Source organism: Loxodonta africana, chromosome 5 (genome assembly GCF_030014295.1).
Source record: "Loxodonta africana isolate mLoxAfr1 chromosome 5, mLoxAfr1.hap2, whole genome shotgun sequence".
Classification (NCBI taxonomy): Eukaryota; Metazoa; Chordata; class Mammalia; order Proboscidea; family Elephantidae; genus Loxodonta; species Loxodonta africana.
In genome coordinates, this window is record NC_087346.1 from 117,783,452 (window position 1) to 117,802,297 (window position 18,846).

An 18,846-nucleotide genomic window follows, 5' to 3' on the forward strand; every position below is an offset into this window, starting at 1 on the left:
AACTGCCCATAGGGTTTCCAAGGCTGTAAATCTTTATGGAAGCAGATAGCCACATCTTTCTCCCACAGAGCAGCTGGTGGGTTCAAACCACCAATCTTCTGGTTAGCAGCTGAGCACTTAACCACTGCGCGACCAGGACTCCTTTCATTAGCCATTGAAGAGATGCAAGTCAAAATCACAATGAGATACCATCTCGTCCTCATTAGAATGGCAATGATTAAAAAAAAGGAAAATACTGGGTGTTGGCAAGGTTGTAAATAAACATTGCTGGTGGTAATGTAAACAGATATAGACACTATGAAAAAGTTTGGCAGTTCCTCAAAAAGTTTAACATAAAACTACCATCTGATCCAGCCATTCCACTCTTAAGCATATACCCAAAAGACCTGAAAGCAGTGACAAGAACAGACACATGTACACTAATGTTCATTGCAGCACTTTTCACAATAGCCAAAAGGTAGAAACAATCGAACTGTCCATCAACTGATGAATGGATAAACAAAATGTGGTATATACATACAATCAAATATTATTCAGTTATAAAGAGAATGAAGTCCTAATATATTCCACAAAACGGATGAACCTAGAAAACATTATGCTAACTAAGTCCATAACAAACCAATACTCTATGATCTCACATGAAATAAGCAAATACACAGATTAGGGGTGAAATAGAGAGGGAAAGAGGATGTTTTTGCTGAGGGTGCACTGAATGTATGTTCTTGGTAATGGGATAATTCAGAAAAAAAAATAGTTTAAGAATGGTTGCACAACTTGAAGAATGTAATCAATGCCACTGAATTGTACATGTAGAATTGTTGTATGTTGTTGTATATAATTTCACCACGATAAAGGTAAAACTACTAATTTTCACATTATTTATATACAATGATTAAAAATGTGCCAGAAACTATTCATTTCCCAAGTATCTGTTGTCTTTCCTCCAAGACAACGCCCAAGTTTTAGCTGATCATACAGCAGTCCAAAATAAAGACAAAATTTTCCAGCCTCCCTTGCAGTTAGATGTGACCATATGAGTAAGTTCTGGCCAGTAGAATATAAGCAGAAGAGGCCTAGAGCAGCTTCCAAAACCTCTTTAAAAGACCACTGTCACCTGAGCTTTGTTCCTTTCTTTTCTCTTCTTCCAATAAAATGCAGATGGGACAGCTAGAGCGCTAGCCATCCATCCTGGTCCAAGAAAATGAGGGTCACACCCTGGGCGTGGCAGAGTGATGGGATCAAAGGATCCTACATACCTGGGCATGGCAGAGTGATGGGATGAAAGAACCCTATATACCTGGGCATGGCAGAGTGATGGGATGAAAGGGTCCTATATACCTGGGCATGGCAGAGTGATGGGATGAAAGAATCCTATATACCCGGGCATGCCAGAGTGATGGGATGAAAGAATCCTATATACCTGGGCATGGCAGAGTGATGGGATGAAATGATCCTATACACCTGGGCATGGCAGAGTGATGGAATGAAAGAATCCTATATACCTGGGCATGGCAGAGTGATGGGATGAAAGGATCCTATATACTTGGGCATGGCAGAGTGATGGGATGAAAGGATCCTCTATACCTGGGCATGGCAGAGTGATGGGATGAAAGGATCCTATATACTTGGGCATGGCAGAGTGATGGGATGAAAGAACCCTATATACCTGGGCATGGCAGAGTGATGGGATGAAAGGATCCTATATACCTGGGCATGGCAGAGTGATGGGATGAAAGAATCCTATATACCCAGGCATGGCAGAGTGATGGGATGAAAGAACCCTATATACCTGGGCATGGCAGAGTGATGGGATGAAAGGATCCTATATACCTGGGCATGGCAGAGTGATGGGATAAAAGGATCCTATATACCTGGGCGTGGCAGAGTGATGGGATGAAAGGATCCTATATGCCCTAAAACTTCATAGGAAAAAGCAATCACATCAATCCTGGACTCTTATCTCTGAAATCTTATATTAAGAGAGAAACTTTTATCTTTGCCATTGATTTTTTGGGTGTTCCAAAAATACCAGCTACCTTCAGATAGAGGAGGAGGACAGATTTATAAATGGCAGATTTTCATAGACACATGTTATGAAGCCAAATCTCTCTCAGGAAGGATTAACAGGGCATTTACCTCTTTATAAGTAACTATTTTCATTCTTATGACAGATGTAGTTTCTCTATCCTGGGAATCAGAGAACCTAGGTTCAAGTCTTAACCTATGCTACTAATTGGCAAACTCATCAACTTCTCTAACCCTATGTGTCCTCATTCAATAATCTGGGATAGTAGTACCTATATGATAAAATTCTTATGAAAAAGTATAACTTATATGGAAGTGTTCTGTGAGCTATAAATCACTACACATATAACGGTTTACAAGAATAATAAGATAACCTGTGAAAAGAAGCCCTGTCTGTCTCACTCATTGTATCCACAGTAATAATTGTTCGGTGACTATTTGTTGAATAAATATTTTTAACTTCTTGGTAAATGAATGAATTACTCTGCTTTGGAGTTGAATGAAGTTCAAAGATCCTTAATGTTAATTAAAATACTACTTGAGCCCCTAATAGGCACAGTTTTTAATTTTTTATGTCAGTCAAAAAGGTACAAAGTTGTGAAGAGAAAAACCACGGCTAATCCTTCTACCTAGTTCAAAAGTTAGACCTCTGTTTGCTACAGCAAAATAATTTAAACTAGAAGTTAAGTTGTGTATTCAGAAATAAAGTTTCTATGACCCTTTTCCCATGAACAAAGTTACACATAAAATATACTTCAATATTTAAACCACTAAATCTACCACATTGAATGAAGGAATTCCTCACACTGGATTGTGGCTAAAACATTTTATTAAACCAAGTATGTAATTTGCAAATCGTTAATAAGAAATTTTAAAAAGGAAAATTATAAAAAATTTTCAATACAAAAGTACAGAATTAACAGCAAAATTACATTTTCTTTATAGTAAAATAAAAACATTGTTTCTGATACAGTGTCTGAAAATCTTTATAATATATTCTCCAACTGATAGCTGCAATACTGTATTTTAATGAGAAATCCCATGGTCAGTTTTAATCATTATATTAAAACAGGTTTATCATTTGAACCGTAAATATCAAATGTTCATTTTCAAGGAAAATAATAAAATTTGTCATCAGAAAATGTAAAGTTATAAAAGGCTCTGTAGGATAAAGATATGTTTTTGTTTCTCTATTAAACTCTGTAAAGAGGCATTAATACTGTAATCTTGAATTACATTAAAAAATAAGCACCATTAACATTCTATATAAACTTACACCTTTTAAATGACTTTTTTTGCCACACATTTATATCTGTTTTATCGTGTAAATAAACAATATTTAATCATTACCCAGAAAAATTATCAAACTTCACCTCATTGCACAATAGAAAAAACACTCAGAGAAAGCACTTGAAACAGCACGTTATTTTTGTGCCTTTTTTTATACATATATACATTGTCATTTTCTTAAATTGAGAGCAGTTACAACATTGTCAGAACAATTTCCTGAGTTTAAAAATTTCCAATTTCTAGCTCAGAAATAACCCATTCTGCTATTATACCTGTCCTTTTTCTAAGCATATAAAACACTTGAATTCAAAAAGAAAGACACCAAAATAAAGGACAGGAAAATATCCAGAAGAATTGTTTGGTTCCCCCTCCCGGAATCTGTTATATAAGACATTGCAAAGTGAGTCACAATCTCTGCTGTAAAATGTCTTCTATTTAAAGGCCAGAGAATTACAAATAGGAAATACTAATAAATTGAAGAAAAATTCAACTTGAAAAATAATATAGAAGCATATGAACAGCCACTGTATTTGTACGGGAACATGCTTCCATTTCTCATCTTGGGGTAAGGATATGGAAGGATTGAAACTACTGTGAAGCCTACTTCACCCTCATCCACCGCACCCCAGGGTTCCACATTAGTTCTTCTTTTTTCCTGGTAAATACCAGTAAGAGACTATTGGAAGGATATAACTATTATGAAAATGTTCCCAACTACAAAAGTGCTACACTTTAAATATATTTTAAGATAGTAAGTTACAAACAACCCTTCTAATGAGGCATGTATTGCTACAGATACACCAGGACATGAAAACTTTGGTAACTCCCCAACTATTACCTTTGGCATATAGGGTTCAGAAATGGGCGAAAGAAAGGTTATAGAATTCTCCTTCATATGTTGCTTCAATCAGACAAGTAGGAGGAAATTTAGGTATAAAAACCCCCAAATGATATTCAAATTTGCCTACATAGTTATTAATAATGATTAAGAAGAAATGTTACTAGAGCTCCCAAAATAAGGCATAAAATTAAAGTTGATACATGGCTTCTTTCATTTGGTTTCTACCCGCAGAATATCTCACCTCTACTTCTGTTTTACTTCCCCTCATTCAGCATGACCATAATAATACTGAAATAAGTCTAACTGAAATGCTCAAAAGTAATTTTTCTTGAAAACACTGGATGAAGAAATACAAAAACCCAGACAATGAGTATGCAGCTGCCAACACTCCAACAATCAGGTTTTAGTATTGTTATTCTCGTCTCTTAAATCACATGAATTTATACAGTAGAATGTTTGTTTTCATTAACTAACAATTGCAGTTTTATATTATGTTGTTGGAAAGAACTGCTTTATTTTTAATGTACACAACTCTTTTAGACATTACAAAAACTGTATACTAATTTGCTGGCATTTTTTCAGGTTTTTTAAAACAAATTACTACAAACATAAGAATGTAAATAGTACTTTGATACCAGTCTCTAACCATTTCTAAATAATAAACATATATTCTGATTGTTGAAAAAATGAAGTTCACTGATAAGGCTCTTCTTTTTAAAAGCATGCATTCATGATATATAAAAACGTGTTTTTAAGTTTTATTTTCATTAAAATGTTCTTTTGGGAAAACATTCTGTATTTCAGGGTTCTTTCAGTAACAGCTCAATTCTATAATTCTTGATCCAAATGATCTTTTTAAGCTTAAAAAAACAAGTAACTGTTTGCTGAAATTACTTACGTTGAAAATATTCTCCATCTCTGAAGGCAAATTTATTTAAACCACTGTCTTATACTGCAACATTATGTTTAAAATTTAACACATTGAACTTACATAAAGGAAAGTATAATTTACATACTAATAGGAATTATTAGCTCACCAAATAAAATGAGTCAATGAACCCTTCCTTTCAGAAAGCTGGCTCTTTATAAAAATAAAAAGCTTTAAAAAAATTATGATTCCTTTTACGATTATACAAAAAAGCTTTTCTATTTTGCTTCAGGTTCATAGGATTTTTACTTACTGCAATGTAGAAATCACATGCCTCAAATCTAAACTAAAGCTATTTAGTACCATCTTACATGCCACGTACAGGCTGCAGCATTGGGTGGATACCTAGGCATTTGTCCTTTTCTGAAAACCTTTCTGCCCATGGAAGGCATAATACTGGAACACAGTCTCAGACACAACTTTCCTCCCAGAAAATGTACAGAGGAAAGGGACGAAAGGTAAGATATCAAGATCATATAAAAGCAGAAGAAAGTGCAATGGCATGTGTTCCTCACTATAGGATATAGCAAAATGAAGTGATCTTAGATGTGTTTTGTTTGGAAATAAGAAAGTATTTTTGTTAGACCTCCTTTCTTTACTACTACAACCTTTTTTTTTTTTTTAATTACAAGCCTTTGAAGGGCATGAATCCTGTCTCAAAAGTACTTTAAATGTCTTTCATAGAAACCTCTGGGACTTTACTAAATGTCAAACAAGTAATAGAAAAGTAGTATTTTCTCTCTGAAAGAATCAGAGGACATAAAACTTTAAAACTTTAGCTGATAATTTTCACAGACATTTTCTAATCAATAAAAATTCTTGTTAATATTTTTAACAGGCAACACATTTGGCGTTTGATTCAGTAAAAAAATTAAACTCTTGAATTTCGAAAAACAATTTTTTTTTCTGTTTTACAACTGGACATTTTCTAAGAACACATTTGTTTACAGTAGAATTGACTGAATCACCACAAATAAAACTAATTGTAACCTACAAACCTTCACACTCCCAAATCAAGGATGCTTATTTTACTTTAGCATGACTTTCAAGCACCCTGGTTTAATTTCGGAGAACCTGCAAAAAATGAAAACAGAGTTATTTTAAAGAAAAAAAATTTCAACTGTCTAAGGAAGGTATACCTCTATAAACAATTCCAACTGCCTATGCTTAATATGGAGCCTTGATGGCACAGTGGTTAAGAGCTCGGCTGCTAACCAAAATGTTGGCAATTCGAATCCACCAGCTGCTCCTTGGAAACCCTATGGGGCAGTTCTAGTCTGTCCTATAGGGTTGCTATGATTTGGAATCAACTCCATGGAGACAGGTTTGGATTTTATGCTTAATATAAGGAGCCCTAGTGATGCAGCGGCTAAAGCAATTGACTGACTGCTAACCAGAAGGTATGTGCTTCAAAACCACTAGCCACTCCACAGGAGAAAGATATGGCAGTCTGCTTCTGTAGAGATTTACAGCCTTGGAAAGCCTATGGGGTTGCTATGAGTCAGAATTAACTCAATGGCAGTGGGTTTGGTTTGGGGTTTTTATGCCTAATATTTATTATCAAAATATTCTCATTAATCATATCCAGGACTAATATCTCTGCTTAAAAAAACAAAACCCACTGCTGTCAAGTCAATTCTGACTCATAGTGACCCCACAGGACACAGTAGAACTGCCCACAGTGTTTCCAAGGAGGCTGGTAGATTTGAACTGCCAACCTCTTGGTTAACAGCCGGATGCTTAATCACTGCACCACCAGAGCTCTGCTTATGTTTCTTTTAATCTATTATCAAAACAAATACAATCCTAAGGCTGGAAGTTACTCCTAACTTAGCAGCTAGTGAACTTTAAGATTTTTCAAAACCTCCCAAGCCTGAATTTGACCTTTACAAAGAAGAACATACTGTACAAAGGTGATATCTGCATTACAATATTTCTGGGTATTAGGTCAGTACCAAGAAGAAATCTCTGATGTAGCAGGTAAGTCTGATTCATCTGGCCATGCAATGCCTCTAATTCCTGGTGTGAAACTTAAATACTCGTTTCTAAAATTGATCATTAACACCAACATGGTAACTACCTCTTTTGCCAAAATAACTCTGAAATATCACTGTTTTCATACTCAGAATTAATGCTACCATTTCCTATAATATGGTCAGACAACATTTTACAACACGGCATAAACAAAATACGTTATGTAAACTGAAATTAGGGGTGGGGAAGACAATGCTATACATACATCCTCAGAGATCCTATCCATCAACACATCTTTCTCCTTGGACTTTTCTTGTCATTTTCTGCTACTGAATAATGACCACTTAATGAAAAAGGACATTTCATGTCTGTCAACTAAGTAAGAGTGTTAATGGCATTTAACTTGTGAAAACTGTATAAATTCAAATTAACTGGAATATTTCAGCCAAAGTTAATACTCATACCCATATTTCAGCATAACCCTCTCAATTCCATCCAAAATCCACAAATATATATTTTCTTTCAAAAGAACACTTTAACAGCAAATATTAAACTATGATAGGTTTATTCTCATTACCTTTAATAAGCAGAACACTCAATGGATAATATACTATCAAAGAAACACAAATATATTTCTTTCAAAAATTTAAATTTATGATAGAATAGTTTTATCAAATGATGACTTCAACGTCAAACATGGCTTTCTTTATTTCTGGTTCACCAGACAACACAAATCTAGCAGGGAAAGTTATACCATAATTTAAGCATGAATTTGTGGCTGCAATCAGATAACCATCACATTTGGATAACTATTTCAGCAAATTGTTCTAAGCAAACCATTAGTGTTTACCTAAATGCATATGAGCCATTCCCACTAACTGTAACAAAAATTTACACTCACCTGAAGCTATGGCTTGTGAGGTATTTAATGACGGCTGGTTTGATGCGAGCAACGCCTCCCTGGCTGTGGTTTCCTCTCCCCGTAATCACAGAGAGATAGGGCTTACCACCATTCTGCCTAAATTCTGTTACAACAGGAAAGTTAAAGTTAATTTATCTATTGCTCTCAATAGAAAAAAAAAACCTTTAACTCAAACACACATAAGGTTGCTTTCATAAGGACTTAAGAGATTTACTACCTTAAAAAGTCCCAAAATTAATATTGCAAAATGTATGTTTTATCTACACAGTAAGTATGAAAGCCTCATTAGCAAAAAACCCATCTAAAAATCTTAGCAGAACTTCCTCCCCTGTGGGGAGGGAGATTTCTCTCTGAAAAAAGGATAACAACAATAATAATATTAACGATACCTACCAACTATGATACACACGAAGTCAGGCACTCCTTTAACAGATTTATATTAACTAAAAATCTTCACAACAACCCTAGGAATTAATACTGTGAAGGCATTGAGCTTTGGTCTGATCAAAGCTCTGCCAGTAAATGATCGTGGGACCACGCAGAAGTTTCTTGGCTTCGCTGTATTTCCCCGTCAATAAAATGGCGTAAAAATATCATTGTTGTTAGGTGCCACCAAGTCGGTTCCGACTCACAGTGACCCTATGTACAACAGAACCAAACACTGCCCGGTCCTATGCCATGGTCACAATCGTTGTGCTTAAGTCCTTTGTTGCAGCCATTGCATCAATCCATCTCATTGAGGGTCTTCCTCTTTTTTGCTGACCCTCTACTTTACCAAGCATGACGTTCTTCTCCAAGGACTGATCCCTCCTGATAACATGTCCAAAGTATGTGAGATGCAGTCTCGCCATCCTTGTCTCTAAGGAGCATTCTAGCTGTCCTTCTTCCAAGACAGGTTTGTTCATTCTTATGACAGTCCATGGTATATTCAATATTCCTTACTAACACCACAATTCAAAGGCATCAATTCTTCAGTTTTCTTTATGCATTGTCTAGCATTCACATGCATAGGAGGTGACTGAAAACGCCATGGCTTAGGTCAGGTGCACCTTAGTCTTCAAGGTGACATCTTTGCTTTTCAATGCTCTAAGGAGGACTTTTGTTGCAGATTTGCCCAATGATATGTGTCTTTTGATTTCTTGACTGCTGTTTCCATGGCTGTTGATTGTGGGTCCAAATAAAATGGAATCCCTGACAACTTCAATCCTTTCCCCGTTTACCATGATGTTTCTTAATGGTCCAGTTGTGAGGTTTTTTGTTTTCTTTATGTTGGGGTGTAATCCATACTAAAGGCTGTGGTCTTTGATCTTCATCAGTGCTTCAAGTCCTCTTCACTTTCAGCAAGCAAGGTTGTGTCATCTGCATAATGCAGGTTGTTAATGAGTCTTCCTCCAATCCTGATGCCCAGTTTTTCTTCATATAGTCCAGCTTCTTGGATTATTTGCTCAGGATGCAGATTGAATAGGTATGGTGAAAGGACACAACTCTGATGCACACCTTTCCTGACTTTAAACCACACAGCATCTGCTTGTTCTGTCTGAACCACTGCTTCTTGATCTATGTACAGGTCTCCCTGAGCACAATGAAGTGTTCTGGGGTAACTATAGCCAACCACTTTATAGAATCTCCCCTCAGGAACAGCTATTAGCAAACCCACTAACAGCAGCAGTGACTACAGTCCTACTATTAAATATAATCAATTTTTCTTAACTTCAACTCTTCCAGAAAGGATGATTTTTAAAATATCAAACAAGCCTAAGCCCACTGAAAAACTGAAAGGCTATGGTTGCTGCTTTTAAGTATGAACTTGTAAAAATCAAATATCTGAATCCTGAAAATCAATAACTGTCAAAGAATACCAAAAGCTATTAATAATCAAGAATTGATTTCATGAATTTAATCATCAATCCTTGTTCACAGACAGCCCAAATCTGATCTTTAGCATAAAACACATAACACATAATATAAACATTCCATAATTTGCCCATAAAGTTGCTCTAAAACTCCAACTGGAATACAGACAGATGGTTTTTCCAATCTTAAATGTCCAAGGCAATATTCAGCTTTTCATTTTAAAAGGGCATGCTCTTCTCGCATTTCTAATTCCTTATCCTTCTTTAAGATTTTCTCCATTTCTACGTTAATCCATATCCATTACTTCAGGAAATATATTGTTCAAAATTCAACTCTCTCTGAGTCCAGGCTACAGTGTTCACTTGGTAAAAAGTTTTCACATTACACACTTATAACATGTGAATTGTTCTTTATGTGTGTTACATTACAAAGAAAATTTACTTAAGAAAAATCTCATAACTAACTATACTTGACTTTCATCATTTCTTCACTATTGTCCTTACCAGTTAGTTCACTCATTTCTATCATTTCACCTTTCAATAGTTCATTTGTTGCTCTGAAAATGTTCTCAAGTTGATTCATATGCTTTAAATAAAGTAGGTGCTCAATATGGAAGGATTCAATGGGGAAAATACTAAACAACACACAGAACATCAAAAGATGGAAGGAATACAGAAAGTCACTGTACCAAAAAGAACTGGTTGATGCTCAACCATTTTAGGAGGTAGCATATTATCAAGAACCAATGGTACTGAAGAAAGAAGTCCAAGATACACTGAAAGCACTGGAGAAAAACAAGACTCCAGGAACTGATGGAATACCTATTGAGATGTTGCAACAAATGGATGTAGTGCTGAAAGTGCTCACTTGTCTATGTCAAGAAATTTGGAAGACAGCTACCTAGCCAATCGACTGGAAGAGGTCCATATTTGTACCCATTCCAAAGAAAGGCGATTCAACAGAAGGCAGAAATTATCAAACAATACCATTAATATCACATACAAGGAAAATTTTGTTGAAAATCATTCAAAGGCAGTTACAGCAGTATATCAACAAGGGAACTATCAGAAATTCAAGGTCATGGAATGAGAGATATCATTGCTGATGTCAGATGGATCTTGGCTGAATGTAGAGAATAGCAGAAAGATATATGCCGGTGTTTTATTGACTACGCAACAGCATTTGACTGTGTGAATCATAACAAATTATGGATAACATTGCAAAGAATGAGAATTCAGAGCACTTAATTCTGCTCATGAGGAACCTTTACATAGACCAAGACAGAGTCATTTGAACATAACAACCGGATACTAATATTATGTGGCTTAAAGTCAGGAAGGGTGTGCGTCTGGGTTGTATCCTTTTACCATACTTATTCAATCTGTGTGCTGAGCACATAATCCAAGAACCTGGACTATATGAAGAACATGGTATCAGGATTAGAGGAAAACTCAGTAACAACCTGCAATATGCAAATGATGCAACCTTGCTTGCTGAAAGTGAAGAGGACCTGAAGCACTTGTTGATAAAGATCAAAGACCACAGCCTTCAATATGGATTTGCACCTCAACATAAAGAAAACAAAAATCTTCACAACTGGACCAAAAAGCAACATCACGATAAACTGAGTAAAGACTGAAGTTGAAAAGGACTTCATTTTACTTGGATCCGCAATCAACACCCATGGAAGCAGTAGACAAGAAATCAAAAGACACACTGCATTGGGCAAATCTGCTGTAAAAGACCTCTTTAAAATGTTAAATAACAAGGATGTCACTTTAAAGACCACGGTATGCCTGACCCAAGCCATGGTGTTTCCAATCTCCTTGTATGCATGTGAAAGCTGGACAAGGAAGAAGGAAAACCAGAGAAGAGTTGATGCCTTTGAATTACAGTGTCGAGGAAGAATAATGAATATACCAGGGACTACCAGAAGAATAAACGAATCTATCTTGAAAGAAGTACACCCAGAATGTTCCTTAGAAGGATGGTGAGACTGCCTCTCACATACTTTGAACATGTTATCAGGAGGGACTAGTCCCTAGAGAAGGACATCATGCTTGGTAAAGTAGTGGATCAGCAAAAAAGAGGAAGATCCTCGACAGGATGGACTGACATAGTGGCTGCAAAAATGGGCTCAAACATAGCAACCATTGTGAGGATGGCACAGGATCCAGCAGTGTTTTGTTCTGTTGTACACGAGGTTGCTGTGAGTTGAATTCAACTCAAAGGTACCTAACGACCACCTAACAACAGGTGTTCAAAACATGTTTCTTGGATGAATTAACGTATATGTTTAATTCTCCAAATTACACACTGTTCCTTGCTGCTTATCACCTCAAAAAAAAAAAAAAAAACTAACTCATTTTTTAAAAATACTTACTCATTTTTTAAAAATACTTCGTGATTTTGTAGAAAACTAATATAGCAAATTAGGTTCTCATTTAACAATTTCTATAACTATTATTCAGGGACACTGGTTACACTTTTCACAATGTGTCAGCATTCTCATTATTTTCTCCATTATGCTTGTTCTGTTTCCACTAATCTGACTTCTGACTTCCCATTTTGGTCTTCTCTTTCTTTCCTGTCTTTTTAATGACCTCTTGTTATGTCATTCCACAACTCGTCTGGTCTTCGGTCATTAGTGTTCAGTATGTCAAATCTACTCTTGAGATGGTCTCTAAATTCAGGTGGGGTATACTCCTGGTTGCACTTGGGCTCTTGTGGGCTTGTTTTAATTTTCTTCAGCTTCAATCTGAACTTGCAGGTGGGCAACTGATGATCTGTTCTGCAGTTGGTTCCCGGCCTTGCCCTTACTGATGATTACTGAGCTTCTCCATTGTTTTTTCACAGATGTAGTTGATTTGATTCCTGTGTATTCCATCTGGTGAGGTCCACGTATATAGTCATCCTTTAAGTTGTTGAACAAAGGTTTTTCCAACGAATAAGTTGTTGGTCTTGCAAAATTCTATCATGCAATCTCCAGTATCATTTCTATCACCAAGACCGTATTTTCCAACTATTACTGCTTCTTCTCTGTTTCCAACTTTCACATTCCAGTCACTAATAATTATCAATGCATCTTGTTTGCATCTTTGATCAATTTCAGACTGCAGAAGTTGGTAAAAATCTTCAATTTCTTCGTCTTTGCCATTAGTGGTTGCTGCATAAATTTGAGTAATAGTTTTATTAACTGGTAGTCCTTGTAGTCTTATGGATATTATCCTATCACTGACAGCACTGTGCTTCAGGATAGATCTTGAAATGTCCTTTTCGAAGATGAATGCAACGCTATTCCTATTCAATTTGTCATTCCCGGTATAGTAGACCACATGATTCTCTGATTCAAAATGTCCAACACCAGCCCATTTCAGCTCACTAACGCCTGGGATATTTACGTTTATGCGTTTCCATTTCATTTTTTACAATTTCCAATTTTCCTAGATTCAGACTTCGTACATTCCACAGTCCTATTATTAATGGATGTTTACAGCTGTTTCTTTCTCATTTTGAACGGTGCCACATCAGCTAACGGAGGTCCCAAAAGCTTGACTCCATCCACGTCATTAAGGTCAACTCTACTTTGAAGATGCAGCTCTTTCCCAGTCGTCTTTTCAGTGTCTTCCAATCTGAAGGGCTTATCTTCCAGCACTACATCAGACAATGTTCCAGTGCTATTCAGAAAGTTTTCGCTGGCTAATTTTTTTCAGAAATACACCGCCAGGTCCTTCTTCCTAGTGTATCTTAGTCTGGAAGCTTAGCTGAAACCTGTCCCCTGCTGGTATTTGAAATACTGGTGGCATAGCTTCCAGCATCACAGCAACACATAAGCCACCACAACACAACAAACTGACAGATGCATGGGGATAGCTCCTTAGTATTGTCACCTTCTAAAAATGACTAAAAATTTCTCCCAATTGTCTATTAAAAAAAAAAGTTTTTACACTAGTTTGTTTGAATCAGGGCCCAAATAAGTCCACATATTGCATTTGGTTGATAAAGTTCTTAATTATAAACGTTCTTACTCCTCTTGTTTTCCTTTACAATGCATTTGTTAAAGAATTTTTTTTATTATTTATCCCATAGTATTTCACAGACTGGATTTTGCTGATTGTGCCCCCATGGTGTCTTTTAACACGTTCCTCTGTCCCTGGTATGTTCCTGTAAAGTAGTGGTCAGATCTAAAGCCTTCATCTGCTTCTAATTTGATGTGGGAGCAAAAATACTTCATAAGTCATGCTGCATATTTCAATCAGAAAGCACATAAGGCCCATATATCTTTTTTTTTTTTTAATCTTTACATCATATCCTAACTAAAATTAATACAGGATAAAATTAATACAGGATAGAGCCACAGATTTTCACTGGCCACATTTCTATTCAACAATACTACCATCTGGTGGTGGCTGATGGTACTACAAGCTACCACAGGTGACAGAATGCAGAGATGGCCTCTAGGTTCAAAAAATGATCCCCTTCTGTAAGTTAAAAAAACAAACAAACCCGCTGCTGTAGAGTTGATTCCGACTCATAGTTATTGAGCTTTTTTTGGTAATTGTTTTTTTGGATAAAATTCACGTAATTTAGCCATTCAAGAGTGTACAATTAGTTTTTAGTACATTCACAACCATCACTATTACCTAATTCTAGAAAACTTCCCCCAAAAGAAACCTTATACTTGTTGGCACTCAATCCCCAGTCCTCCTTCCCCAGCCCCTGACAACCACTAATCCACTTTCTGTCTCTGTTGTTGTTATTGTTAGGTGCTGTCAAGTTGGTTCTGACTCACAGTGACCCTATGTACAACAGACAAAACACGGCTGGGTCCTGCACCATCCTCACATCCAGTGCTATGATTGAGCCCATTGTTGCAGTCACTGTGTCAGTCCAATTCATTGAGGGTTTTCCTCTTTTTTGCTGATCCTACTTTACCAAGCATGATGTTCTCCAAAGACCGATCCCTTCTGATAACATGTCCAAAGTACGTGAGACAAGGTCTCACCATCCTTGCTTCTAAGGAGCATTCTGGTTGTACTTCTTCCAAGACAGACTTGTTTGTTCTTCTGGCAGCTCATGGTATATTCTGTATTCTTCGCCAATACCACAATTCCAAGGCATCAATTCTTCTTTGGTCTCCCTTATTCACTGTTTAGCTTTTGCATGCATACAAGACAATTGAAAATACCATGGTTTGCGTCACGCACACCTTAATTCTCAGAGTCTCTATTAGCTTGGTTATTCTGGACATCTCATATAAATGGAATCATATAATATGTGGCCTTTTGTGGCTTTTTCACTTGGTAATGTTTTCAAGGTTCATCCACAGCATAGCAAATATCAGTACTTTATTCTGTTCTGTGGCCAAATAATATCCCACTGTATTAATGTACCACATTTATCCATTCATCAGCTGATGAACACCTGAGTTGTTTATACTTTTTGCCTATTGTAAATAATGCTGCTATGAACATTTGTCCCCCACGTGTCTGTCAGTTTGTCATACTGTGGGGGCTTGTGTGTTGCTGTGATGCTGGAAGCTATGCCACCGGTATTCAGACACGAGCAGGGTCACCCATGGAGGACAGGATTCAGCTGAGCTTCCAGACTGAGACAGACGAGGAAGAAGGACCTGGCAGTCTACTTCTCAAAAGCATTAGCCAGTGAAAACTTTATAAATAGCAGCGGAACGTTGTCTGATATAGTGCTGGAAGATGAGCCCCTCAGGTTGGAAGGCACTCAAAAGATGACTAGGGAAGAGCTGCCTCCTCAAAGAAGAGTAGACCTTAATGACATGGATGGAGTCAAGCTTTCGGGACCTTCATTTGCGGATGTGGCACTACTCAAAATAAGAAGAAACAGCTGCAAACGTCCATTAATAATCGGAACCTGGAATGTATGAACTATGAATCTAGGAAAACTGGAAATTGTCAAAAATGAACTGGAACACATGAACATCAATATCCTAGGCATTAGTGAGCTGAAATAGACTGGTCCTGGCCATTTTGAATCAGATAATCATATAGTCTACTATGCTGGGAATGACAATTTGAAGAGGAATGGTGTTGCATTCGTCGTCAAAAAGAACATTTCAATATCTATCCTGAAGTACAACACTGTCAGTGGCAGCATAATACCCATACCCTCACAAGGAAGACCAGTTAATACGACTATTATTCAAATTTACGCACCAACCACTAGGGCCAAAGATGAAGAAATACAACATTTTTATCACCTGCTGCAGTGTGAAATTGATTGAACATGCAATCAGGGTGCATTGATAATCACTGGTGATTGGAATGTGAAAGTTGGAAACAAAGAAGAAGGGTCAGTAGTTGGAAAATATGGCCTTGGTGATAAAAACAATGCTGGAGATTGAATGATAGAACTTTGCAAGACCAATGACTTCTTCACTGCAAATACCTTGTTTCACCAACATAAACGGCGACTATACATATGGACCTCGCCAGATGGAACACACAGTAATCAAATTAACTACAATCTGTGAAAAGAGACGATAGAAAAGATCAGTATCATCAGTCAGAACAAGGCCAGGGGCTGACTGTGGAACAGGCTATCAATTGCTCATACGCAAGCTCAAGCTGAAACTGAAGAAAATCAGAGTAAGTCCACGAGAGCCAGAATAGGACCCTGATTATATCCCACCTGAATTTAGAGACCATCTCAAGAAGGTCTGACACACTGAAACTACTGACCAGACGAGTTGTGAAATGGCCATCAAGGACATCATACATGAAAAAAGAGGTCACTGAAAAGACAGGAAAGAAAGAAAATGTACCTAGAGGTAGAATTTCCAGATGGCATAGTAAGTATTTAACGTTTTGAGAAAATGACAGTTTTTCAAAATAGTTGCACCATTTTACATTCCCATCAGCAATGTATGATGGTTCTGATTTCTCCATATAACATGTTATTTTTTACTTTATTAAACTTTTTAAATTATCGATTTTCTCACCTAAAAAAATGAGAGTAATATCTGCTTTTTATTCAATTGGTCATTTATTCTAAAGTTTTCTTGAGTGTCAAACGAAAGCGCTAATACAACAGTGTTTAAGAAAGATTCAGTCCCTGACCCTCAATTTCTGGCCAAAAAGAGGCATTTAATAATCAATTATACAATAACCTTTTTTATAAAGACTGCAATATATAGGGGTACTATCAGAGGCTATTAACAGGAGCCTAACTTTGTACACAGGTCAAGAATGACAGTGTAACTGGAAGTACAGAAAAGAAGGAGGAACAAAAAAAGAGATGAAACTGGAGAGGGAAGGAACAGATTATGTAGGGATTTTGCAATTTACCTAAATGCAACAAGACAATCTATACTTTTTCTCCATGTGTAATTATCTGTTTACTGCCATGTATGCCACAAGATAGGAAAGGTCGTAAATACAGTGGTTGTGTGTCTTTTTCACTGCTTTATCCTTGGTATCTAGAGTAGAGAAAGTAATGACTTATGGAACACACCATCTATACACTGTATTTTTTCCATCTATGCTCCATATTTTTACCATCTATACTTCATATTTTTACCATCTATGCTTCATATTTTTACCCTCTATGTTTCATATTTTTACCCTCTGTTTCATATTTTTACTATCTTTGCTTCATATTTTTACCATCTATGCTTCATATTTTTACCATGTATGCTTTGTATTTTTACCATGTATGCTTCATATTTTTACCACATACGCTTCATATTTTTACCATCTATGCTTCATATTTTTACCATCTATACTTCATATTTACCATCTACACTTCATTTTTACCATCGTCTTTTTACCATCTATGCGTCATATTTTTACCATACGCTTCATATTTTTACCATCTATGTTTCATATTTTTACCATCTACGCTTCATATTTTTTACCATCTACGCTTCATATTTGTTTACCTCTCCCCTTTTATCCCTCTACAACCCTATCTTCTATCCTCCCTCCCTTTCTGGTGGAAATCAACATCCTGCAGTTAGGTCTTCATTGTTTCCACCGTTTTTTAATACTTTTATTAAAGTATATATACCCATATTCAATCCATAATACTCCTTTTATGGGAAAAAAAAGTGAAAGTACATGGTGTCACACTGTATTAGTCATATGGGTACTATGAATTTTTACTCTGATTCATGGGTACCTGAGTTATCTATTATATCACTCTGTAACCTTTTCAACATGGTTACTATAGTTCATGATAAACAGATGAATTTTCAACTTTTTATATCAATCATATTTAATATCAACTATTTAATTATAAGGAAACCCTGGTGGGGTAGTAATTAAATGCTACAGCTGCTAACCAAGAGGTCGGCAGTTCAAATCCACCAGGTGCTCCTTGGAAACTCTATGGGGCAGTTCTACTTTGTCCTATAGGGTCGCTATGAGTCAGAATCGACTCGACAGCAACCGGTTTGGTTTCGGGTCAGGTATTTAATTATAAATGATGTGTTGAACTGATAAACCTATATATTGTATAAAACTTTCCAAAATGTATACATAAATCAATTAACCAAAACAATACACACATCAATGATAGGGCAGCGCGAGGAAGCCATACGGTGACAGCTGAGCCACAGGGCTCTAGCACCTGGACAACAAAATGAAGGTCAGGTAGGAATCCAAAAAAAAAAATTTTTTTGATATTTTATTGTGTTTTCTGTAAAAGTCTACACAGCAAATTATGTTCCCACTCAACAATTACTACACAAATTGTTCAGACATGGGTTACAATTTTCAAAATGTGTTAACCTTCTCATTAATTCCTTTCTGGGTGTTTCACTTCCAGTAGTCTAGTTTCCCTGACCTTTTACCCTTTCATTTTTACTTGAGAGTAACTGTTGACCATTTGGTCTCATACAGATGATTTTTTAAAGGTGTACAGCACTGACTGGTAATATTCTTTATTTTATGAGCCAACCTGTTATTTAGTTAAAAGGTGACCTCAGAGGGTAGTTTCTGTTCAAAGTTCATGTAGTATCTCAGTGCAACCGTGTTA

General features: G+C 36.4%; 1 protein-coding gene across 18 annotated transcripts in view; it reads right to left on the reverse strand.

Annotated features, from left to right (window-relative positions):
* Window positions 1-1,426: 1,426 nt before the first annotated feature.
* The window catches only part of N4BP2 (NEDD4 binding protein 2), a 107,349-nt gene continuing 89,929 nt past the window's right edge, over window positions 1,427-18,846 (reverse strand). For 17 of the 18 annotated variants that reach the window (XM_003411308.4, XM_023549813.2, XM_023549811.2 and 14 more), the window contains 2 exons: window positions 7,960-8,083; window positions 1,427-6,158 (listed from right to left, as the gene is read on the reverse strand). In XM_003411308.4, the coding sequence (XP_003411356.1) occupies window positions 6,113-6,158; window positions 7,960-8,083 (170 nt within the window). In that variant the 3' untranslated portion in view covers window positions 1,427-6,112. The remainder of the gene's footprint in view (window positions 6,159-7,959; window positions 8,084-18,846) is intronic. The other variant, XM_064285928.1, reaches the window with a different exon arrangement.